The following is a 26261-nucleotide window of genomic DNA, read 5'->3' as shown; positions in this document are numbered from 1 at the left end:
TCTTCTGGGCGACCTCTCGTGTGCCAGCAGAAGTGGCTCTGTGTGCCACTTCCGGCACATGTGCCATAGGTTCGCCATCACGGCCCTAGGAGGAGGAGGAGATGCTGTCTCCCCCATTGTGAAGCGCACTAATTTTAAGTGTGCTGCGCAAGGTGCTACAAGAGCAGCGAATAGGCCATGGAGGCAGCAAGAGCAGTGGCGTCTGCCGCAGCTGGGCTGGGCCAGTGTCTTGGGGTGGAGAGCAAGTCGCACATCTCCTCAAGCGACCGAGGTGCGCGCAGCACCAACAAGGGCTGGAAGAAGAGGCAAGCACAGGGGTGCTTCGCTACCGCTCTGGAATATAGAGCAAGTCTCCATCCACCATCATCGTCCTTATCTTCTTAGCCCAGGCTAGGAGTGACTGGGAGGGGAGGGCGAGGCCAACCAGTGGCCAGCCAGTGGTGGGTTCAGCTGACAGGGAGCAGCAGCAGGGGGACGAACAAGCCGCATGTGGCTCCAGAGCCGAGAATTGCTGATACCCGGCCTAGCCAGTTAGAAACAACATAAGACATTAGTGCAGTTCAAATAATTAGCTAGAGATTTGGCAACATCTTCAGTCCAGCAGAAACAATTTTATTTATTCATTATTCATTCAGTCATTCATTCATCACACTTCTAAACTGTCCATCTCAAAGAAGATAATGCCTGTGCATTTAGAATATTGTTTAATCCCAGGCAATTAAATTAATTGAATAAACTGTAGTTGTACCTGAATTGAGGTCTTTGAACTATGGTGCTGGAGAAGATTCCTGCGAGTCCCTTGGACTGCAAGGTGATTAAATCGGTCAGTCCCAGAGATCAACCCTGACTGCTCTTTAGAAGGCCAGATCCTGAAGATGAAACTCAAATACTTTGGCCACTTAATGAGAAGGAAGGACTCACTGGAGAAGAGTCTAATGCTGGGGATGATTGAGGGCAAAAGAAGAAGGGGACGACAGAGAATGAGGTGGCTGGATGGAGTCACTGAAGCAGTTGGCATGAGCTTAAATGGACTCCGGGGGATGATAGAAGACAGAAAAGCCTGGCGGAACATTGTCCTTGGGGTAGCGAAGGGGCAGACATGGTTTCGCGACTAACAACAACAACCAAGAGTTGATATGTTGGTCAGGACCATACTAGGAAACATCATTCATGCAATTTGCTGCAAATGTACAACTGCATTCAGACACTGCATTCGTATAACTACTGTAAACGTATAACTCTGAATGTATCCTCATACAGCACTTGTCAAAGCATTCCAGAGTGCTTTCCTCACACTCCTTTCTGAAAAATGTTGCTGGTTTGATGCAAAAATATGTTGGGGACCCACAACATGATTATTCCAGAGTCCCATATGAAGCCTGAATGTTCTGCTTTGCATAAACATTCAATTATTTAAGAGATTACTGGTTATCACGAACGTTGAGAAACCCTGTTCTAATACAAATATCACTAGGCATACATACACTGACAAATGGTGGTCTAAAAAGCAGATTTTCAAGGTTTATTATTACTGATTAAAAACAAAAACAGCAACTTGGTACAAACTACACTATTCATATTTATTATAAGAGCATCACGAACAGTTTAATGTAAACCAGAATGCATTTTCAAAGCCCTCATATTTCAGGATTTCATGGATACTGTACCATCCTAATAGAGCTGAAGAAGCTTCTTGGATGAGAAGCGAATATCTTCAAAGAAAAACCAGAAAATCCAGTTGCCTCTTGAAAAAAGTACCTTTGGGATAACCATGACCTGGATGATTGAGAATCTCCATAGACATCCTAATACTGGATTAGGCTATTTTTAGAAGACAACTTCCAGACACATTTAGAAGACAACACATTTAATAAAGTATAGAACATGAAAGAAGGTGGATAGAAAACATTCTCATAATAGATTCACAGTCATCCAGTAAAGCTGACTGGTAGCAGATTCAGACTGGAACTTTTCACTTGGACTGTAATTAAATTATGCAATTTGCTTCTTCTAGATGTAAAAACAGCAACCAGATAGGAATGCTATAAAACTTGCCTTTAATGAGTCAAAAATAAGGACCGACAGTGTACAGAAGAGGTGGAATGGGGATCAACTATGGAGATAACAAAAGTTACGCTAACATTATTTTGTGCCAAAGCACGGGTGGATGGGTGGCATTTTAGCACAATAGAGGGGAAAGGCTAATGTTATACTTTTGTTTCATGCATGCCACACATTCTCTTTTTCAGGCTATGCCAGCTGATCTTTAGGGCTGCCTTGCATAATAATACTTTTTGTGCAATCATATGGAATATAAGGTTGAAGGAGGAGATAAAACTAAAGCCTGGGTATATTTAAAAGGATTTTATAGCCATGTTCTCAAATATTATTTCATTAGTTTTCTTCACAACAAAGGCCAGAAATTATTAAAGGTTTGTTTAATGAGCAAACCAAATCTTAACTCATGAACTTTGAACACCTGATTTTGTCAATAACATTGTGTGAGTTTTACTGTCAGGATTGTGGTTTAAAAATTCATTATTCCATGAATGTTGTAACAGCAAATTCTTTTTTGCTTCGTAGCCTGACCAACATTTTGGCTTATATTCAGAACTACCTTGGAAATGAAATATTTCCTGTTAGCCATGTAGAGAATCAAACCTCCAAAACGCTGAGACTGTGTACCATGTAACTGATACGTGCAACAAAAACAAAATTTGTTCCAGAATTCCTTGGTATTTTCCAGGGAAAGCTGTCTCCTTTAAACTGAATAGTAATCAGAGACTTGTTGCAGAATATGTGAATCTTTGCATGTTTTCCTCTTGATAATAAAGAAAGGGAGAAAGAAATCAACAAAGGCTTTATGGAAGAATCACATTTTATTTGCAGATACCACCCCATAAAAGGACTAAATGTACATGATTTCAGTTGAACAAATACAAGCAGGCCTTTTAAAGGGAATTGTTTCACTTCTTTCTAATTCTGAACAGAATTGGACACATTTTGCAGTCATAGTTGCTATCAAATTTCAGGAAACGGAAGTTTTGAGGAAATGGGTTTATTGTCTCCTAACCCCCCCATTTTGTCACAAATTAATCAACCATATTTTTATTTATTCTGTTATGCAAACAACAGCTGTGTAGTTAAATTGTAGTGCATTGTACAATCCTATGTTTTATTAAATAACACAGGTAAGAACCTTATATGAACCTAGCCACAAAATACTGGATTTTTGAGTTTGGATTTTTAAGATTACTTTTCTATGTAATTTGCTTTATTGGTGTTCCTATTCTTTTATTTTTTTAATGATAGCATGTATTGTATATACTAATAAAATATTGTTGCAAAATATATGTATATATTGAAATAATTATGTAAGCCACCTTACTTTTTTTAAAAAAACCATAGGATATTCAATGATACACACTATTGTACCATAAAAGGTATCATTCATATTTATTTTGTTGTACTGTAAAGCAGGCCTAATTATCAGCCCACAGTGTAGCTCTTTCCCTTGAATCTATGCTGCTCCTAGGAAAAGTCCAAAAACTCCATGCAAAAGTGATACTACAAGAGCCGTGGTGGTGCAGTGGTTAGAATGCAGTACTGCAGACTACTTCTGCTGACTACCGGCTGCCTGCAATTTGGCAGTTCGAATCTCACCAGGCTCAAGGTTGACTCAGCCTTCCATCCTTCCGAGGTTGGTAAAATGAGGACCCAGATTGTTGGGGGCAATATGCTGACTCTGTAAACCACTTAGAGAGGTTCATTAGAGGAAGCAGTGAGTGGCTATATGGGGTTTTGGGAAAGAGAAACCACAAAACCTAAGGAATAGATTTTGAAATAAAAACTGCTCCACTGAAGAACATCCCTACTCTACCCACTAGAATAAATGAATGGAGTTCCACTTTCCTCTCAGCAAGTCTTGTTTTATCACCATTGTCAGTGCCTGCACTACAACTCCCACAAGTTCAGAAGCTTTCCACAAGGACCTGGACCAGATGATCTGAATAACCCCTGCCAGCAACAAGCTTCTACCCTAAGAAACTTTAACAGTAGACAGACTGTGACAATTGGAGCAGAGTCCTTGGGAGACATGGGATAGGGGAAAAACCAAAACAGCCAGCTGCTTCTGAGCAAATGTGCCAAATATAACCTATATATCACTATGTTCAGACTTGCAAACAAGTACTGTACAAAACTCGCTAGATACATCTCAGATCCAAACACTCACGCTTAACTGTGTCATAGTGTATCAGTGTGATCTTAAAGATGTCACCATCATTTAAGGCAGGGGTCCCCAAACTTGGCAACTTTAAGACTTGTGGACTTCAACTCCCAGAATTCCTCAGCCAGCATAGCTTTCCATATTTTTGGAATTCCTTACATTACAAATCCTTATGGTGCCCCCTTCCTATTTAAGAAGACAGTGAAGGCCAGTGTCTTTTAGGGCTTTTAATTCTTATCTTTATTGAATGCTGGTATGTGCTTTATTTATTTATGTATGCATAGCTTTTATTGTTTTAATGCACTGGGAGCTTTATGGAGAGTTATGGTCTAACTCTAAAAGAATGGTAAAATAAATGAGAACTTAATGCAATAAGAAAAATCCTAAATAGTACTGCAATTACAGGAACAGGCTCTAAATTTGAAAGGCCTCTTCTCATATCGGATGGTGTTCCTGAGGAGGCTAACATAAAAAAGAGAAAAATAGATCAGAGTCTACAAGAGCAAAAGTGATCCTGAGAGAACCTGATTATATCCCGGAAAGCTGAACAGTTTCCTCTACACTCCTGACATGGTGCTAATCTGGGACACTGTGGGGATTTATATTGTGACCAATCAACAGTTGGTCATTCATTGTATAATATAGGAAAACAGCTTAACCTCAGTGTAAAGGCAGACAGAAATTAGAGCCTGCACAAGGTAGGAGGATGTGCAAGGATTCTAATATCTGTCTAAGGCAGGTGGGCAAACTACGGCCCGCGGGCCACATCCGGCCCGTTGGTCTGTCCAATGCGGCCCGCCCTGAAAAAAAATCGCAGCCATTGGTCTGTCCAATCCGGCCCGCCTTGAAAAAAAATCGCTGGGTGTGGCGTATTGCCCTGTGCCGCGTGGCCCCAAAGCTGCAAAACAGTGCGGAGCGATCTAGGGTAGGAAAGAAAAGAAATTTGCAAAGGCCCCAGCTGGGAGTTCAAATCACCTTCGAGTGCGACCTCCCGAAGGTGAGTCCCGCCGATCCCCTTTTTTTCCGGTGCTTCCAGGCTTAAACTTTGCAAAGGCAAAGCTTGCAGGCTGGAGCGTCTTCCCGCAATGCGGGACTGGAGCCGCGCCGGCGGTAGCAACTCCTGACTCAGGGGGCCTCCGAGGGGAGGAAGGAGGAGAAGACGGGGGGAAGGGGGCGATTCCCAAAAAATCTTGTGCTGACCCGGCCCGTCTGTCAAATTTTAAAAGTCAATGCGGCCCCCGAGCCAAAAAGTTTGCCCACCCCTGGTCTAAGGACACTGCTTATTGATGACAAACTTGGTTTGACCCTAGGCTGTACAAATAAATGTGCATGGGAGAACATTTGTCTGAAGAAAAAGTATGTTTCTTTACTACAGAAGTAGGCCTTGAGTTACTACCACAACGGAGCCCAAAATTTATGTTGCTAAGTAAAATATTTGTTAAGTGAGCTTGTCTCATTTTACGACTTGCTACAGTTGTTATTTTGGATTGCCCATTGGCTTTGCTTGTCAGAAGGTCACAAAAGATGATCACATGACTCTGGGATATTGCAACCTCATAAATATGAATCACTTGCCAAGTATTGAATTTTGATCATGTGATCATGGGGATGCTGCAACAGTCATAAGTGTGAAAAATGGTCATAAGTCATTTCTTTGCAGTGCTGTTGTAACTTTCAGTAAATGAAATGTAAGTCGAGGACTACCTGTACTCTATCCTAAGCATACTATAGTGGATTGAGTAAAAAAACTACACTCCTGCAACGAACCTATCTACTCTTCACCAACCCTTCCCCCTCTAGCTATTTTCTCTGAAGCGAGCCCAATAATGGGATTATAGCAATTTTCAAGGATTCTGCTACGATTGAAACACATGATTTGGTCTCGAGTCTTAATATGTCTCTGAAAAGCGTAAGGCGACTGCAGCAGCGGCGTCGGAACGAACTAGCCGCGGCAGTGTTTTTTCCCCCCCACCCGTATCCCTTGTCGCCTCCTCTGCCCTCCCGACCCCTCCGTTAATACACATCCAATACGCCACGCAAACCCCGAGTGGGATTCGGACCCGAGCTCCACAGCCCCTTTTCGGAAGGGAATGGTCATTTGCTTTAATTGGGGGGGGTCTCCTTTGGGTGCCACAACTTCCAGACATTTGTAGTTCAACTCCTGCAAAGTACGAGTCCGCAACGCCGCTGTTCATCAAGCGCGACGCCCCCCCCGGCTAAACAAACAACCTTCCCTCACGCGCCTTCTGAGGAAAGCCAGCCCGCTCCCCGGGAAAGGCGGCGCCGCAGCTGTAAAGCTCGCCCGAAGGCCCCGCCCTCGCCCTCTTCTGGGAGCCGCCTTAATCCCGCCTCTTCGCTCTGGGCGGGTCGGACTGGTGGGTTAGGCCGGCGCTCGCGAGGCCGAAGGGAAGGGCTGGGAGAGCAGCCATGATGGTAGGTGCTCGGGGAGCTGTGGGCAAGGAGGGCTGGCCGGTTCGCCACTAACCTCTGTGTCGCTTTCTCCTCTCTCCCTTCCTTTCCTCTCGGGGATGCCTCTGGACACCTCGTGCTCCGCCACCGCCTTTGCTCGGGACAGGAAGGCTCGGACGATGGCCCAGATTTCCTTTCCGAGGAGGACCGAGGAGTAAGTGCTGCCTTTGCAGGTGGGGGAGGGGAGGAGGTTGTCCCCAGCTGGAAGCGGGCAGTTTCATTTAGCCGCGGGGCCGGGGGTGGGGGGGTAGATGGGTCGGCGTGTGGGGGTCCCTAGCTCCCTCGGGGCAGCCAGGCGGTGAGCAGCGGCGGCGGCGAGAAAGGGCCTTTCCCTGGGCAGCCTCGTCTGGCGGAACCAGGAACGGAACCAGCGGCCGGTGCTCTGGGCCCACTTTTGATTTGTCAAATAATCCCTGGCTGCTTATCCAGTTCTGGGGAGTTTTTCTTTAAGGTTTGTAAAGTTAGGCTAAAAATTAATAACTACTGTTATTAATAACCATCGAGAAAGGCTGTAATTGCCTCAAGGGCAACCGGAATGCTCGCTTCGGAATATGGTTTGCTGCGAGAATGTAAATGCGTCTGCAATTCTAAGGGTTAATAGCGACTTCGTTGGGTTTTGGTCAGTTTCGTAAAATAAGCTCGTGTAATTTACCAGAAATCGCAGATCACGGTTAAGAGGCATATGTAGTAAACGTCTTCCCATAACGTGCTAAAGCAAAAGATATTTAACCTGATGCTTTCCTTCATACATTAGACTAAAGCATAATGTAATTTGTTTGATTTTGGTTTAGGCATATGTACCCTGGTTTTTGGTTTAAACATTAATTTAGCTATAGCCCTAGCGTAGCTCCTTAATTTCCCAACGACACTGCGAAATATTAAATGCATAGTGAGTTCTTTTCTTTCCCATTTTATCCTTGCAATAATCCTGCAAATTATGTTGGGTGAAAGTTATTGTTTCTCCAGACCAGTTTGACTAATTAAGATTTGGGAGTTATACCTTGGTTTGACTCCTCTTCTTTTTAAAATAATAGGACGGGGGGGGGGGGGGGGGGGGGCGGGCCTTACAGGTGGGTCTTAAGGGGGTGGTGTTAATGGGAGGGGTTAAAGGTTTGGAGTTTTGGGGTTTTTTGGGGGGTTTAGTAGTTAGGGTGGGGTATTGCACCCTCTACCTTTCTTTTGGTGTGTTTTTCTTTTACCCACTAATTTTTGGTGTTTTTTTTTTTGGTATTCTTTTTTGGTTATTTTTCCGTTTGTTTCCTTCTTTTACCATTTCTTTGAAGTTATAAGGATATATTGTGTGGTGTTCATTGCAAGAGTCATAGAGACAGTGATAGGTAGTCAAATATTTTAGAAACTTTAAAGAGAAAATTATAGAAAGAAATATCAAGTAGAACTAGGCTAGCAACTAGTTAAGCTGAATTTTTGCCTTAAAATAATCAACTAGGCAAAAATGGGCTCTTTACAGTGATAATTCTTAATTTCCCCATTTGCTATAAGATTCTGATTTTCAGAAATGCAGAAGTTAGTGGATTGCAGGTGATTGGCAGTAGATTAGCCTGGGTTCCTGATTCCCAATTGTTGTACAAGCACTACATGAAAATGATAGTCTGTCCTAAATTATAATTCTGAAATGAGAGGTTTCTTTGAAGAACCCAATTGTATTTGACTGTTTTTTAAAAATAATTCAATGTGAATTAGGGTACATCTTTTATATAGCTTCCAAACAATGGAATTAAATTTAAATTTAATTCTGATTGAAAAAGTAATACTGGAAGTTCAAAAGTGAACACACCTGTGGAATGGAAAAACCACATTGTCTACTTGGTTATTTTCACCAGTTCTGTTTTCTCTTAAGCTTGGAACAATTACGGTAATACTATACTTTGGAGAAGATTGTGGATTGATGTCAAGTTATCTATTATAGACATAACATTAGAGTTTTTACTTGCAAAGGCATAGCAATGATATTTATGTGATTTCTAAACAGGGATGTAAATATATAATTTAATATGTGGTTTAGAATATATGTTCCACTAAAATTGTGTAGTAATTAGCCCTGAAGTACAAAGGTTTTTCCAGTGAGATATATTTATAATATAGATGGTAATCTATTTTCTATATGCTTGGATGAGGTTGTGCTATTTTAGAGTGGTTTGAACCAATAGATGATTATGCTGCAATCCCATGCATATGTATCTCATGGCAAGACAATCTGAATTCAGTAAAATAGTGTAATTTGTGAATAAAATTGTACTTAACAACATAAATCATATTGTCTACATTTTTCTCAATACTAGTTTCTGCATAATGTAAGCAGTGCCTTATCTGGTTGGGGTAGCTGAATTAACTACATATTTGAATTAACCCATAGGGCTGTTCTTTTCAACATAGCTTTCTGTTCAAGACAGTTGGGGACACAATTACAGTTAACTGTCATCTTGAAAAAGGGCAATGGTACCATGGCAAAAATGCTGTGAGATCAGTTTGTCCTGAACAATTCAACAATTTGATGAAAAATTCTGAACATATCAGAAGGTGTTTTATAGGGAAATCATGAGATGAATGCTGGAGCCAACCTCCTTCAATTTGAATGCCCTTCAGAATTGTTAAGTAAAATTCCTACTCGCCAATCAGTGGCTGTAAATTCTGGAAACTGAAGCCTATCATATATGAAGAATACCATGTTGAGGCTGGCATGGATTATTTATCTCTAATCTTGTTGCTAGAATGTAACTAGAGCTCTGAATTAAATAATTGTTTGTTTTATACATAGTGATAGAAATACTTGACTGATTTACAGTACTACTGTACATTATATTTGTTATCATTTTGAGAACCTGATCACAACTCGTGGGAGTTGTCTCTCTAACTTCCTGATTTTTTTCTACTGCCAGTAGAAAATAAGTGCAATACTTGAGTACTATAATCTTTTTCCTCTATGTGCATTGATAGGTTTTTCAAAGTGGCTTTCATATTGCTATTCTAATATTGTTATAAAATGTTCAATATCTGAGCAATTGATTAAATACTCTTGAAGACAGAGTTCTACTATTTAGAGTGGTGCTTTCTGTTTCTTGCCAACTGATCCTAAGCAGTATTTTTTTAAAAAGAATGCTTTGTACCAAGTAAACATTAGGTTACTATCACCCCAGCTGACAAAAATAAATTCCCTTGTGAAATGCTTTGTTGGAAAGTTATAAGGTAAATACAGGTTACAAATTACAAGTTATAAATGTAATAGAGCCTGCCAGTTACATTCGTAACCCAAGAATTTGTTTGAATCACGTTAAATGAATGTGATCACTCCCTGCTTTTCGCAGCAGGCCATCCAAGTCCTCCCCAATCCATTGAGATACTTCATGCTCCCATGGGGTCCCCAAAATTGCTTCCCCTCCCATCATGCCCCACTGGGTCTTCATAAACTGGGCCTAGTTTGCTAGCATCCCAGATTCCACTTACTCCTCCTCACCCCATTTTCCATGGCTTACTTTTTGAAGATCTCCTGAGCTCCAGAAGAGACTGGCCCACGGGCAGAGAAGCCAAAGTGTTTTATTCAGAAGATGGCGAAGCTATAAAAACATAAAATATAAAGAAAACATTTTCACCAGCTTCTGAGTAAAAGACTTTAGCTTGGGACCATGTGGCCAGCAGGCATCTGGTAGCAGAAAAGGCCTGGGCAGAGCCACAGCAGCCTCCTGCTTCAGGACAGCTTCAGGAATTGAAGCAGCAACAGCAGCCAATCAACGAGGAGCTTGTTTCCTTCGTCTCATTGGGCTGAACTGCAAGCCCCTTGTTGATTGGCTGCCATGCTCCAAACCCTGTAGCTGCTCATTCAAACTAGCCAGTTAGCAGCAAGCAGGAGGCTGCTCTATGCCGGCCAGACTGGGCCCAAACTAAGCCTGCAGGCCCTCATGGCAGAGAAGCCAGTCAGATGGGGAAAGCAATTTCCCTTACATCTCACATTCTTACAGCTTCACGGGCTTCTGAATAAAAGACTTTGGCTTCTCTGCCACGTGGGCCAGCCTCTTCTGCAGCTATTTGAAAAGTAAGTACAGTAAGTATGGGGAGGCCCGCAGAAGGCTGAACGGAGCCTCGGAGGGCTGGATCGCTACCATGGAGGCTCCATTTCAGCCAGCAACGGGCCGGGGGAGGCCTCTGCATGCCTGAATGGGGCTTCTGAGGGGCGAATTGGCCCCTCAGAAGCTCCATTTTGGCTGGCAACATTCAGGAAAAAATGTTGCAGATCCTCTGTAGTTATTCATAAGGGCGAACAGCTGCCATAGTGCTGCAAGATTTGTAGTTTCGGCCCTTGTTTGGAAACTGTAGGGAGTGCTGATCGCATAACTTCAAAACAGTCTCTAAGGGATTACCTGTATTTTGTTGCACTGGTGCACATTGAGAATAATAGATAAAACATGGTTGCTTGATCAGAAAACTGTTTCACATAGTGTAAAACTGCTTTCCCAACCTTTTTCCTTCATTATCTGAAACTGCTAATAAAGTTTTATCAAACTTAAGGATAAGTTGTGATTTCCTTCCTTTAGCACTCTCGTAACTTTGAACAGTTGTTGAACGAATAGTTGTATCTTGAAAACTACCTGTATTATAAAACAATATCATTGAATAATCCTCATGCAATTTCAACAAATTACCATTGTAATTTCAATTTTTATCTTAATATGAATTCTTTGGGAGATTTTAAAATGTATTTTAGTATATTTAAAATAGTAATCTTTAAGTCACTTTAAATGTCTTGTTGTGATGGGTAATTGTGTATTGCTACTCAAAGAAAAATAACTTACTCAGTTTTGGCTAATTTGGGAAACATTGGTATAAAACATCAAGCCTGATTAATAGCATTATTTTTAAAGGAAAAAATTATTAGTGTTTACTGAAAAGCTTGGACAAAATAATAGATATATTTGCATATATGTGCAGTGCAAAGTTCTATGTGTTAATTAAAAATTGCAGGAGTTTGGAACTTTTACCAGTAGTATAAGTTTGAATGGAAAAAAAGAAAAAAGCCAAGGTTCTAATTCTAGAATTTTTAAGTAAAAGCTTAAGTTCCACTCTAATTTTGTGTCAAGCAAAAGGAATAGAAATATACGAAATTTACATTGCTGCCAGTAGATAAATTTTATTTAATAAAAATCTTTCCATTGAACAATATTAATTCATAATTAAATCAGGTGTTTTAAATTTGCGATTTACGGTAACTTCTTTTAAAAAGGTTCCTAAATTCTGTTATAGTCAGTATCAAGGAAATACTGAATCATTTCAAATCAGCAAGTAATTTTGAGTTAATTATAAATGGTTTAAAAAACTCTTAATGGAATTCAAATTTTATATCAGAGGGAATGATAGCAGTAACATAAATCAGCATATATTTATAAATAAAATTTATGCTGATCTGTGTTACTGCTTCCATTCATTCTAGTCTGTAGTGTTTCACAGTGTCTAATGTGATTGTTTCTAAGCTAAAGTACAATAAAAATCCAATACATTCTAATAACCTTTTATGTCCCTTATTAATTAATTTCCTCTTTTCAGCTTAGAGCTGTTACTGTAGATCTGCAAACTGATGCTGCTTTGCAAGTGGACATTTCAGATGCTCTTAGTGAAAGGGACAAAGTCAAATTCACTGTTCATACAAAGGTAATCCTTGACATTGCTTTTATTTATACTATAATTAATTTTTAAAAAGGTAAATAAAGCTTACTCTGTATATAAATATTTTTGTGACTATCTTGTAGCTTTTAGTAGGATTTAACTAAAATTTAAAATGTCCTAATGCATGATTAGGTTGATAATACACTTTTCCTCTGCGAAAATATGTAATATACAGTATATATAAAAGATTTACTATGCTGTGGGATAGCATAGTGGATATCCATAGTGGATATCAAACCTGCTCCTAGGTTGCCCCCCCCCCCCCAATAGTTGCTTCATTATTTTTTGCTTTGAATTCCCTATTTCTGAATCTTTTGTGGTTGAGGTATAATCCTATAGTACTTTAGTACTCTGTACTTTACTCTGAAGAGATATTTGTGTTGTTTTTGTATTAACATGAGGGAAAGCACATTATTTCATTCATTCTATTTTGTTTTGCAGAGTTCTTTACCAAACTTTAAACAAAATGAATTTTCAGTTGTCAGACAACATGAAGAGTTTATCTGGCTTCATGATTCCTTTGTTGAGAATGAAGATTATGCAGGCTACATTGTAAGTAATTTTTTTTCCAAAGAACTGTAAGAAGAGGATCTGACAGTGGCAAATGTTGCTCCCGTACTTCCTGTTGAAGACCACAGAATGTTTCATAAAAATTTATTCTTCTGAAAATGAAACCAGATGCTTGAAAGAATTCCAGGATGCAGTTCTTACTTTAATTTCCTACTTGCTGCATCAGCCTTTTTGCTGCTTAACCCAGGATCTTTCCATGTCTTAATATTTCACATATGATTTGCAAGCGATACAAACAACAAACTCTGTGTACTTGAAGCATCCAGTTGATTACTTTTATTGCTGCAATAAAAGTGAAGAGATACTTAGAGATTCTGAAATAATGCTCTTTGAAAAGGGCAAAACTGATTATTAGGCTATGGACTTTTTTTGAAGTGGAAGTATGCAGGAACAAATAAAATTACTGCAAAAGTAGGGATATGAAATGTATTCCCTGTATTAAAATGGAAATTGATTTAATATGAAGGAAAAGTAGGATGCTTTTTGAATGCACTACTAATAGAAGTGATTTCTAGTCTTAGAGAATCATGCTTAATTATTTAAAGAATTGAACGTTTTTGAAAATAATTTTAAAAAATAGTTAATTAAGAATATTTTAACTTAGCAGCACATTTGTAAATTCTTTAATTGGAATATAAATTCAATTGTATCTATTTGTTTTTATTTCTACAGTTAAATATTTCCTTTAGCAGTATTTCCTGTTGATTTAGCTGTAGTAGGCAAATTTACTTTGTCTTTCTTTTTTAAACCAAAATAATAAATTATACTGCTGTTAATTCCTGATCAATAAGGCAAATAGTTAAGGGTGATTGATCTGAGGGTATATTGCTAAGAAAGTTTGCCATGAGGGATATTAGGGGTGTTATTTCTTGAAAATTATTTTCCCAGAATAAAAGTACATCTGCTGTTGCAATGAGGAAGGCCTGACGACTAATAAAGCCAAATGAGGAAGATGACACATATTCCTGAGTCTAGTCTTGATCAGTTGTTCACCACTGCACAGTTTAATGGAAGGATAATGTTACACATTTTATAGTGCTTTTTCAGTGACATCACTGAAGAAAAAAGTTCCATTACAAATTGTTAGCTATATTTGTAATTTTATATATTGCCAATAACCACTGAATGGCTAGTGTTTAAATCTCAATGACTTTTTAAAAAGATACTTGAATCTAAACTTTCCAGTAATATTTAATTTTTAGATGCTATTATTTAGAAATGCTTTAAAGAATTTCTGATTTAAAATGACCCATACTGATTTATGACAGATGCAGCATATATTTTAAAATATGCCCTTTTCATAATATCATGAACTCCATAAGCATAATTGGAATAGGAAACATCTTATCTTGAACTATTATTGAAAGATAATATTTAAATAATTTAAAACAATGCTCAAGCAGATTGCATGAATAAATTGTTGTAGTAAGATTGATTTTTGACTTAATGAAGTGGACAGTATAAGGCAAGAGGTTTGTGTTAATGTTCTTACGCAGTATGCTTATCCAAAGAGTTTTCACTATACAAGAGTTAAAAATAAACCTGATCAACTCATTTGACAGATACCACCAGCACCACCGAGGCCTGACTTTGATGCTTCAAGAGAAAAATTGCAGAAGCTTGGTGAAGGGGAAGGATCCATGACTAAGGAAGAATTTACTAAGATGAAGCAAGAATTAGAAGCGTATGTGCATATTTTTTTTATATTTCCAACTCAAGTCTTTCTAGAAGTTTCAGGCATAATGGCATATTTGCTTATGACAGCTGAATATCTTGCTTGTATTAAAATAATGGAAGATTTGACTGATTGAAATTCACAAACTATCTATAATGGACTGAGAATGCAAATTACTTCCTTCTAAAAGATCAATGTCCTATTTTGTATATAACAGGCAAAATGAAATGAAATGTATATGCGTTTTTAATTTCTACATACATGATTATGACAGTCACTTTAAGGTAGTTAATCTAACATGTTTTGCTTGCTTGGTGCATCTTTTAAAGGCATCTTTTAGTTTAATCTAGCTCTGCCTTTTCCAGCTTGCTTGCTTTCTAGGTATGTGGACTTCCTCTTACAAGAATATCTGTCAGTATAATCTTTTCTGAGAATTCTAGAGGTTTTGCTCTCTGATAGGCAACCATATTAAAGAAGGTTGAGCTAGATTAATGCTAGTTGTATCGTGCCATTTCTTTCATTGATACTGCTTTTGACTTCTTTCACCTCTAAGTATTTTGTTTATGAAGGTAATTTGGGGGATATGAAACCAGCTTCCGCCATTGTTAGAATAAGGAAGAAAATGATATTTGGTCATTAATCGGACCACATATCTCTTATAGGGGAGAGTTGTGGAGGTCCTGGAAAGAGGAAAAATTGACAGAAATCACCTCATTCTGCTGAGTAATATCTTCTGTCAGCAAAAGGACAATACTTGGATATTCTGAATTTTTACTCTCAGCTGTTAGAGAATGGCAAGAGCTTAGGAGAAGATAATTTTTCTTTAGTTTCTCTATAAAGAATTGGTGGTCTTTCTATTAGTTTGTTCGAAATTCCTCTTTAGTTTGATTAATTTTAATTTTTTTTTTCTTTTAATGAAGTGTAATTAACTGCAGCATTTTGTTTTTAAATCTATTGTTTTCATGCAGAAACACTTTTACAAAATATTACTTTTCATATTTAGAGAATACTTGGCAATCTTCAAAAAGACAGTAGCTATGCATGAAGTCTTCTTATGCCGTGTAGCTGCTCATCCCATTTTGAGAAAGGATTTAAATTTCCATGTCTTCTTGGAATATAATCAGGATGTGAGTACTGAAATACATCATAAAAACATCTGTGCTTATCCAGAAAACAATAAATTCATAATATTGAACAATTGTAGAGCATTGTATTCATTTAAGAATTAGGTGCTTTTTGTTAAATAAAATCCAATATAAGGTATAGAAATAAATTCTTTTTAAAATATGTGAACATGATGGCTAAAATTAGCATCTAAAAACAAGTCTTCACAAAGAAAGAACAGCATGATCTCTGCAGTAAAACTCTTGTTTCATTTAATAGATTAAAAAAAAATGGTGCAGAGGATATGGCAGTTCTAAAAATTGTTGGGTATGTTCCTTACAGAGACCAAACTTTGATAAGGATAACGGGAACCATGTTCTTAGGAATCAAAGAGGTTAAAATGCAAAAGATGAAGAGATATAAAACATTGGCAGCTCTTCCAGTAAAGAGCATCAAGAAGGAAGCTCCCTGAGGAAGTAGAGAAATTCTTAACAATAAAATTGGAAATGTGTAGGATTCATTTATTTTTCATATTAATTCAAGGTTAATGTGGGAGCAAAAATGGTTTCTCAAGTTGGGAGAACTAGTAATAAAATAGCAAGTGAAAGCTGGCATAAATATGGGATGCCATTAGGGGTGGGAATTTCTAACTTTGTATTTTCCAGGTAAAGGATTTTGAGGTGTTGGTAATTGTGTGAAAATGATAAAACAGAAAATGCCTCTTGGGGTCATATGAAGAAATTGAAATGCAGTTGATCTTCATTATTCAGGATTCCAATAAAATAAAAAAAACTCCCCAAACCAATACTCGCACTACTTTTACATTATTTGTGAACATGCACAGACTGGGGAAAAATCTGCATGTCCCCAGCTGAAGATCAGTATTCACTAATTCAATGTTTTGGCAACTATGTAGAACACAACTACCATGAATAACAAGATTTGACTATAGATGGGTAATGAAATGAACATTTCTATTGAAGTCATTTCAAAGGATATTGTAGTAATGAACCTTTACAGAAACCAACAGCCAGATGATAGGACTGAAGCATTTTATATGCATTACTATTCTGAAGTAGGACTTGCTAGAAGTTTAACATATGCACAATCAAGAGAATCTTAATAAAATCTTTCTTTCCCAAATTCTAGAACTTGGGATCATCCAGTAACATTGATTAGCAATTAATTCAGGCTAAAGTGCTGCTTCACCGGTGTTAATTCAAAATTTGAGACTTTGAGGGTTGCTATTATTGAATATGGTGACAGCTAATAGTTTCTAAAAATAGGATTACATAGATTAATGATTGCTGGTCAGTGTAGTCAGTCATAGGAGAATGCAGTTGTCTTTGTATGCTGGTACTGGGATTTTCAGAAACATCTTTTTAGCCATGGAGAAGTAAAATGTTTGATCAACCTTCCATGATTGCTACAGAAGCCTAGGAATCCACAAATAGATGGTTGGATGCTAATTTTGGAGGAGGCTACACTAGATAGACCGTAGTCCATCAATAATGATGATTTTAAAAAGCAGTCATATATTTTAAAAAGTACAATGTTTTATATAATACATATTTTTCATTGAAATATTTCAACTATCTAGAAAAATACGTGCTTACTAAAAATAATCAAAATGCAATACAAGTAAAGTATTTAACATGAACTTAAAAACCATGTTACTTCTCTGGCCTAGTCATCTACTGAAATAAATGTCCTATTTACTTGGATGTAGCATTAATAATAATTTTTAAATACCCAGTTTTTTACTCCTAGCAAATTACAAGTATTAGAACAAAACATTGACACAGAAAAACCTGAAATAAATGCAATATAGCAGAAAATTAGAATAGACGTACAAATATTGAAAAAAATAGTGTGTTGTGGTTAAAGTGATGAATTGGGGACATTAAGTCCATCCCCAATCATGTAAGTAACTCACTGATTTACTTTGAGCTAGTCATTCTTTTACCAGCTCAGCCTACTCACAAATTGTGGTGGGGTAAAATGAAGGGAGCTAGCCAGTTAAATTACCTTGAGCTCTTGGAAGAAATTTGATACATTAGAAATGCATCTAATAAATAAGAAAGTAAGCACATCAAAATTCATTGTAACTGGTAGCGAATGAAATTTTACTGTACAAAGGTAGAAATGAAAATGATACTGACAACATTCTAGCTTATCTTTAGTGAGAACTGCTTTGAGTTAATAACATCTCTGAAAAAGTAAACTTACATTATGATTTTTTTTTATTTCAGTTGAGTGTACGGGGAAAAAATAAGAAAGAGAAACTTGAAGACTTTTTTAAAAGCATGGTTAAGTCTGCTGATGGTGTCATTGTTTCAGGAGTAAAGGTGATCTTTTTAAAGCCATTGTATCATTTCTGAGTATTGTTCAAAGATATGAATTTAAATAATTTGCAATAGAGGAATATATCTCAAGTAATTTACAGAAAAATGTTGTATACAAAGAGTAGCTCTTTCCAAAACACCATTGATTTTCAATCTATCTAGTGTTAAGAATTTCGGGGGGACTTTGCTTGGGACTCTTGCAGCACTGCATCTTTTTAGCTTTCCTGAAGGAATTGAAACTTGCTCTCTCTCCTTCTGGATATAGAAATTGTAGGATGATTCTTATGGTCTGTTTACTCCCTTGGACTGCTGCAGAGATGAGGAGTAAATATGTAGCATTTTTCCATATGAGATCTCTCCATCTAATCTTGAAATGCTTGCCAAAGTAATCATAATTTCAGAATGTTCTCATACCTGCATTCTCAGTCTAAGGTTCTCTAACTTTGACAGGTCATTGGAAATACTTTAAAGACTTAGTATGGGCAATCTCACACAAGTGGTATGTTCAGTGACAAAGTACTAATACATTAAAAGTTGTTCGCCACCATTTCCTCTAGCCTTCTATGCAAGTGAGTACACGACTCCTATAAGACAAAATAGATTCTTGCTGTCCATGTTTTTAGATGTGAAACTCGGGATATGCAGAAAAGGAGATTTTTTTTTCATATTTATATCATATTTATATAAATATGTAATACTCATTATGAAATACATCATTACATAGCTTGGTGGATTAAAATCTTTTTTGCTTCTTTCCCCAACTTGATGTCTTTCAGATGGGCTGAAAATTTCAAGGTGTCAGGTTATGCTGGAGAACAATTTTGAACACTGATCCCATTTTACCAGAATTGTTGTGTCTTATGTTATTTATCTGAACTTTAGAAAAAGAAATGACCTAGAAATATTTTATATCAGTATATTGAAATGCTACTATAGTAGAATTACTGGGTTTTTATGAGTGTTAAAACTGGGAATTTACTAAGCATCACTGTAATTATGGATATGTAACTGCTGTTTCTACAATTGATCTGTTTATCTTGAGGCAGTTGCATTTTAACTTATTCAATGAAAACAAATTGCTTCTCTTCAAATTATTCTGCTTACTTTTGATGTGTCTTGGCATGCAGGATGTAGATGATTTTTTTGAACATGAACGAACATTCCTTGTAGAATATCACAACCGTGTCAAGGATTCCTCTCTCAAATCTGATAAAATGACAAGATCCCACAAAAGTAAGTTGCCTGCTGATACCTAGAAAGTATTTAGAGGGCATTAGGATAAATACCATTAAGTTGTAAGATATTATTTGTTTGTAGATTCCATTTTATGGGATAAATCTGTAATATATGACAAGGATAAATGGTATTTTGGAAAAATAGAATATTTAATTATGACTAAGATCAAATATGGAGGCAAAATCTGTTTTGTTCTTTTTTATCTGTGTTTGCAGAATTTTCTGATGTTAAACAGATACTGCCTGAACTTTTGCTTATATCTTCCAAATAAGTTTTGAGATTTAAGACAGGCGTGACTTTAAAGAAGATGGAATTCCTAGGAATATGAATCACATGGCTGCTCTCAAAATTGTGGATGTACTTCATACACAAATATGATTAATATAGAAAATCTAACAATATGAAATGAATTTAATGCCACATCTTTTTTTTTTCAGATGTTGCAGACGACTACAATAGAATTGGTTCTTCATTATATACATTGGGAACACAGGACTCCACAGATATATGCAAGTAAGTCTCTTTTAAAACATACATAACTTAAAAAATTATAGCACATAATTTTTAATGTTTTTAAATTGATGTGTATATCATGTGGCAAACACAGATGATCACAGAATGAAAAGCACTGCTGTCTAGATGGCACATTGTTGCCCATTTGAAGTTTGTCAAATGACCAGGATATTCCAGCAGGCTTAGAAGGGGCCATGGTCTTCAAATTATGAAGTGCACTGGATGACATTGGCTTATATTGGGTGGTTTCTGCCTATTATTTAGAGCTATATTAAAGAAAAATTGGGGCAGATAAATAACAGTGTATGCCATTTTGAAGATTTAGGAAAGGGATAAACATGAAGGAAGTTACTTCGATAACTATTGAACGCTAATACGATTCAGTAGTTTCTCTGTATACTTGATAATGTTGTTCACCAGGCAATTATTGACATGGAATGATATTCACCATAAATTATGAACAAAATTATGACTAGAAAACTGTTTACTATATTTACTTTTCATTTACAGATTTTTCCTGAAAGTATCTGAATTGTTTGATAAAACAAGGGTATGTATTATGAAAGACTGCAAGATTTCAATTTGTTTGACTCATGGGCTTTTCAGATTTTGGTATTTTTCTCTGGTTTGGGGTCCTATGACATTTTACTATTATTCAGTATTACTTATGATTCCAAAATGTCTCCTGTCCAAATCTCTAAAAACATTACTTAATTAACTAACCAACACAGACTGTACCAACAAAAATACAAATAAAATAAAGACTACAAACTTCTACAAAATACTGCCTACTTTCAGTTTGATCAGAAGAACATCCATGGGATTACCATTCTCAGTATTTTAGGAAATAGCCTGTCCTCTTTATCCTCATTGTGCATAGTGTTATACACCTCAATCATGTCTCCTTTTATTCAACTCTTTAGACTCTTTTAGACTAAAAAGCCCAAATGTCTTTCTGATAGGGAAACTCCTTGCTCATCTTAGTTGCCTTCTCTGAACCTCCTCTGAACTTCCTTTAGCTCTACTATATACTGTTTGAGTTGGGGAGACCAGGCATTTTAAGATGTAGACAATAGCTTTCTGCTTTTAATAATAAAGTAGGAGCATATAATTGGGACACTATAAATGAAGATGGTTTGTACTACCTAAAATATTATTTCTGATTTGCTTTTCTTGTTTAGAAAGTAGAGGCCCGTGTGTCTGCTGATGAAGATCTTAAACTCTCAGATCTTCTAAAATACTACCTAAGAGAATCACAAGCTGCAAAGGTGAACTGAATTTCTGTTTGGAAAAGTATCTTGTAAATTTGATGTTGTAATAGAATAACAGCCTGACAATATTCAGAAAGTAGAATTCAACGGAACTAATATTGGATGTGCTAAAATAGTGTTTAGATGCTCCCATTCACTGGTTTGTACTAAGCAATATTTGTTATAGGGAAATGAAACAAGCATAGTGGAAACAGAAGTATTCTTCCATTCTAGTTACTTTTTTTAAAAGACAGGATGATTGATTCTTTCAGTTGGTTACTTCAGTAATTACTTGTTTTCTGATATAGTTCCCCTTAAAATGAGCTTTCATTTTATTGATAGGAAAAAGTTATTTAGTTTTGTAAAATGACTATCTTAATAATAGATAGAGTAAAAATACTATTTGGAGTAACATTGAATCATCCTTTAAAGTATTCTTTGCAAAGTTAATACACACAATTGGATTTTATTCCTTTTTTATTTATTATAGGACCTTCTGTATAGAAGATCAAGGTCATTGGTGGATTATGAAAATGCTAACAAGGCACTGGACAAAGCAAGAGCCAAGAACAAAGATGTATTGCAAGCTGAAAATACCCAGCAGCTTTGCTGTCATAAATTTGAAAAAATATCTGAATCAGCAAAACAAGGTACTGAAATAGTCTTGAAAATTGTCAAATTTTACAATACATTAATTTCCAGAAGAGTAAGTCCTATGGTACCTTAAGGCTAACAAGTTAATTATGGTGTAATCTATTGTGGACTACAGTACAATTCATCAGATTTTTCAGTCTTCTGAAATACAAGAATATACAAATAGCATATCATGAATGGACTGAAATCCACAAAAGATTATACTTTGTTAACATTTAAGATTCTGTAATATATGGAGATTTTTTTTAAAAAAAAATGCACTTAATACCTGGAAAATAAGTATTGTTCATTAGTTCATATTTATTCCTATAAGAAAATGCTTTTATATAGAATACATGTGTTAAATTGTCCTTATAATCAGAAATTGTAATGCTGATTGATATGTTTAACAATATTAAAGCGCTTAGAAAGGTAATGAAATCAATTTAGAGTCACTGAATGTTTAACCAGATTACCTGCCGGAAACTCACCCTTTTAATCTGAGTTCCTTCTCAATAGAATAGAAGACTGGTAGGCAACTGTAGCTAGAGAATCTAAACCAATTAAAATCATAGTAAGTTTTTATCCTAGACTCCAAATATGACGAAGATTATGGATTCTAATACTGTTAAAATTTTTATCTGTTACACAAAACAGTGATGACTTCATGATTTAATTATATAAAATCACTTGGCTAGATTCAATGCTTTTCGATCTAACAGTATTGGACTTGATATATCGGGCTTATTAAAAGAGCTGCTGGATCAAACTTTGTTTGGATCTAAGCAGATTTTTCTTTAAATGTTACATTTTTATGACTGAAATGACAAATCTTTTCATTTCCCACAGAACTTATAGATTTTAAAACTAGAAGAGTTGCTGCATTCCGGAAGAATTTAGTTGAACTGGCAGAATTGGAACTGAAACATGCAAAGGTTATTGTTTTCTTTTTTATTATAATTTAAATATTGTGCACTTTAGAAGCCAAAACCAATACACAATATGTGTTAATTTAAAAATTGAGATTGAAATTACATAGAGTGATACATAGATTGTAGCCTTTTTAAGACAAATGATGAACAATCTCAATTTGAATTAATATTTCAGGATTACCTCTAATACATAATATTTATTTCTGAATCAATTTTGATAATTGAAGCAGCAAGTAATAAATTACAAGTTCGCATCCTTTTTCTATTTTCCAACTCATTAACTATAAGTACCTTTTTTAAAAAAGGAAGATGGGGATGAGGCTTTCATAGCAGCAGTGAGGTACTTTGGATAGATGTTTTAGTGAAAAGAAGTAAGAGATCATGTTACGTCTCTTTAGACAATTTTGTTTAGAGCAGGTTATTAGTTTATTATAATTATTTTTCAGAAATCTCTTTTGTAAATCCAAAAACAAGTTCTTGCCCAGTTCCTTCTGTATCATTTTGTCACCTTTTTTTATCTTTGTATCGTGTGTTTTCATTCTATACCTGTCTTATAACCCTCAATTTCTCCCCCCCCAATATTTCTCTATGAACTAATATTTGTATCCCCTCTTCATCCTGTCTATCCATATATTCTTTCATAGTTTTGTCTGCTACATATTTCATTTCTTCTTTATAATCTTAAAAATACATTTTCAGGTACAGAGATAATTGCTGTCAGATTGGGTATAAATTTCTTTCCCAATTCTTAAAAAAATCTTTTAAAATGTCTCAAATGTCATATCTTTATTTCTCATTTTGCAGATTTCACTTTTCTTTTTCTTGCCTGAAACTTTAATTCCCTCGAATGGTCCATTTATATATTCATGAAATTTCAAATTTCATTACTGTTTTGTTTTCAACTTTTCACCAATGATCTTTCTGGTAGAATAAACAGTGTGCATTCCAATGGAAATGTTTTGTTAACTAATTTTTTCTCAAAACTTTAGCAAAAGTCTTAATATTCCAAAATTTTTGATCCATTTAAATTTTTCTTAAATACTAATGCAGTCTTTTTGCCATTTGTTTTATATTTTTAAAGTTATTTAAGCTTCTAAATTTCAAGTTTTTAATGTTTCTTTTCTTAAAACAATCTTTGAAATCTCAGGGTCAGCTTTAATTGAACTAGCATATAAGCCTAATAAATAAAAATAACTACAGTCAGACTTCCCCAGCCTGGGTATTCTTCTGCTGTGTGGGTTTTAATTATCACAATTCCTAAAATAATATGACAATTGCTGAGAATCTGGCAGACACTAATCAAACAATGTATTGAAATCATTGGAGTACTCAGAAAATGACGGCAGTAAATTAGGTTTTTAGTCTTGTACATTTTAATATTTACATATAATTGGTAAATTGAGTTATAAGTGTTGAATTTATGTTTTATTATATATTGTAATTGCTTTCAGTTGCACTTTAGCTGAACATACAGGTACAGATAATCAGAGTTGGAAGGGACCTTATAGGTCATCTAGTCCAACCCCCCGCCCAAGCGGGAGACCCTACACCATTTCTGACAAATGGCAGTCCAATCTCTTCTTGAACGTCTCAACTGATGGCGCTCCCACAACTTCCGAGGGCAAGCTGTTCCATTGGTTGATTGTTCTCACTGTCAGAAAGTTTCTCCTTATTTCCAGGTTAAATCTCTTCTTGTTCAGTTTCCATCCATTATTCCTTGTCTGGCCTACAGGTGCTTTAGAAAATAGCTTGACCCCCTCCTCCCTGTGGCAGCCCCTCAAATATTGGAAGACTGCTATCATGTCTCCCCTGGTCCTTCTATTTACTAGACTAGCCAAGCCCAGTTCCTGCAACCGTTCATTGTATGTTTTAGCCTCCAGTCCCCTAATCATCCTGGTTGCTCTTCTCTGTACTTTTTCTAGAGTCTCAACATCTTTTTTATAATGTGGTGACCAAAACTGGATGCAGTACTCTAGGTGTGGTCTTACTAAGGCTTTATAGAGTGGTAATAGTACTTCCCTTGATCTTGACTGTATCCCTCTGTTAATACAACAGGATTGCATTAGCTGCTGGCTCATATTTAGCTGGTTGTCCACTAAGACTCCAAGATCTCTCTCACAGTTACTGCTATTGAGCGTGGTTTCACCCAGTCTATATGTGTCCTTTTGGTTTTTCTTGCCTAAGTGTAGGACTTTATTTTTCTCTATATTGAATTTCATTTTCTATATTGAATTTCATTTTTTTTTGCCAGTGTTAGTAATGGGTAACTCTAAGAGCAGTTTATGAACGTCTAGAATTACTAAATCCCAGTACGATTTGTACTGAAACTGGATTATATAAAATACTGTCTTGTCAGTTCACTTATAATGATGTACGTCTTTAATAATATTACTAGTTTGAGATAGGAAGAAATCACAAATTAACAGTGACCTCTGTTTTTTTCATCCCTACAGGGCAATTTACAGCTGTTGCAGAGCTGTCTGGCGGTGCTTAATGGTGATACATAAACTAGAATCTGTCATCCTGTTAATAAGGGCTGCCTTCCACTGGAGTTTACGACTTTGAGTTAATATTTACAACTTGGTGTATTTGGTGACAAAGGATACACAAACACGTTCCTTTTTTCCAAAAACAAAAAAACACATAAACGTATCAGAATAATTCCAAATTATATGAAGCAACAATATATTTGCTACATACAAATATTCACGTTAATTTAATCACTGTACACTCTTATTGTCCAAGAAACCAAATGTTCTGAGTCTTTCTTTTGTGAGAATAGCCAATAGAATTACGTTTTTGTTTAAAGCTAGTGTTAAATATTGCTGTCATTCTTATTTTTACTATCTTTGTAATGTCTGAAGCTGATTTGAAACATATGGTTTCAAATCAATTAAATATTGCCACTAGGTGTTTGGATAATGTTACCGTAAAGCATTGTATTGGTTATTTCGCATATTGTTATCAAGCATCTTAACTTTTTCAAATAACATTTCCTAGAAATTTTGGAGCAAACTTTATGTAATCTTTATAATACAACCTCAGAAAAAAAAGCAAATGCATTAGTATATTTGCCTTAACTTGTAGACTAATCCCAATTACTGTAAAATAAACAGCGCAATCATTGAATTTTTCTAAAACCACAAGTCATTGTATCATTGTAATTGTTAAGTCTGGTAATCTGATAATTGTCTCCACTTTATACTCATTAATTATGCTTGTTTTTAAATAAATACTTGATTCCCTACTACTATATATACATTGAGACACATGTTTAGTGCATCATACAGAATACAGGATTGGAAAAGGCAATTTGGGATCTTCAGTCCAGTTTCCTGCTCAGAGGAGGAATCCAAATTAAAGCATCCCACACAGGTTTTAGTTACCACTTGAATATATTCAATGAAATAGAGCCCACCAACTGGCTCTAATTACTGGGTAATTAATTTCTGTCAATCTATTTTTTTAGGAAGCATTTTTTTTTCTAACATTCAATTAGAATTTGCCTTTCTACAATTGCTTGTTCTGTATTTTATACCTTGGAATGAGGAAACACAGGACTTGACATCTTTCATTTCCTCCCTTACTTGTTTTTTAAGATTAAATATTTCCCAGTTCTTTCACTCTCTTCAT

At 36.2% G+C, this 26261-nt stretch overlaps 1 protein-coding gene across 1 annotated transcript; it reads left to right on the top strand.

The window, feature by feature from the left end:
* Window positions 1-6558: 6558 nt before the first annotated feature.
* On the top strand, window positions 6559-25768 carry SNX6 (sorting nexin 6). The gene is made up of 14 exons (XM_026664509.2): window positions 6559-6661; window positions 6804-6851; window positions 12251-12355; window positions 12812-12922; window positions 14503-14624; window positions 15619-15742; window positions 17972-18067; window positions 19192-19297; window positions 19738-19813; window positions 20324-20363; window positions 20995-21081; window positions 21554-21713; window positions 22546-22631; window positions 25082-25768. The coding sequence occupies exons 1-14, from the start codon at window positions 6656-6658 to the stop codon at window positions 25133-25135; spliced, it is 1221 nt and encodes a 406-aa protein (XP_026520294.1). The 5' UTR covers window positions 6559-6655; the 3' UTR covers window positions 25136-25768.
* The last annotated feature ends 493 nt before the right edge of the window (window positions 25769-26261 follow it).

The sequence above is a fragment of the Notechis scutatus genome, chromosome 1 (genome assembly GCF_049901735.1).
Source record: "Notechis scutatus isolate UNSWTSFEM ecotype Mainland chromosome 1, rNotScu1.2, whole genome shotgun sequence".
Taxonomy (NCBI): Eukaryota; Metazoa; Chordata; class Lepidosauria; order Squamata; family Elapidae; genus Notechis; species Notechis scutatus.
Note: the sequence above shows the minus strand (reverse complement) of the source record. Positions and strands in the feature narration are given on the sequence as shown.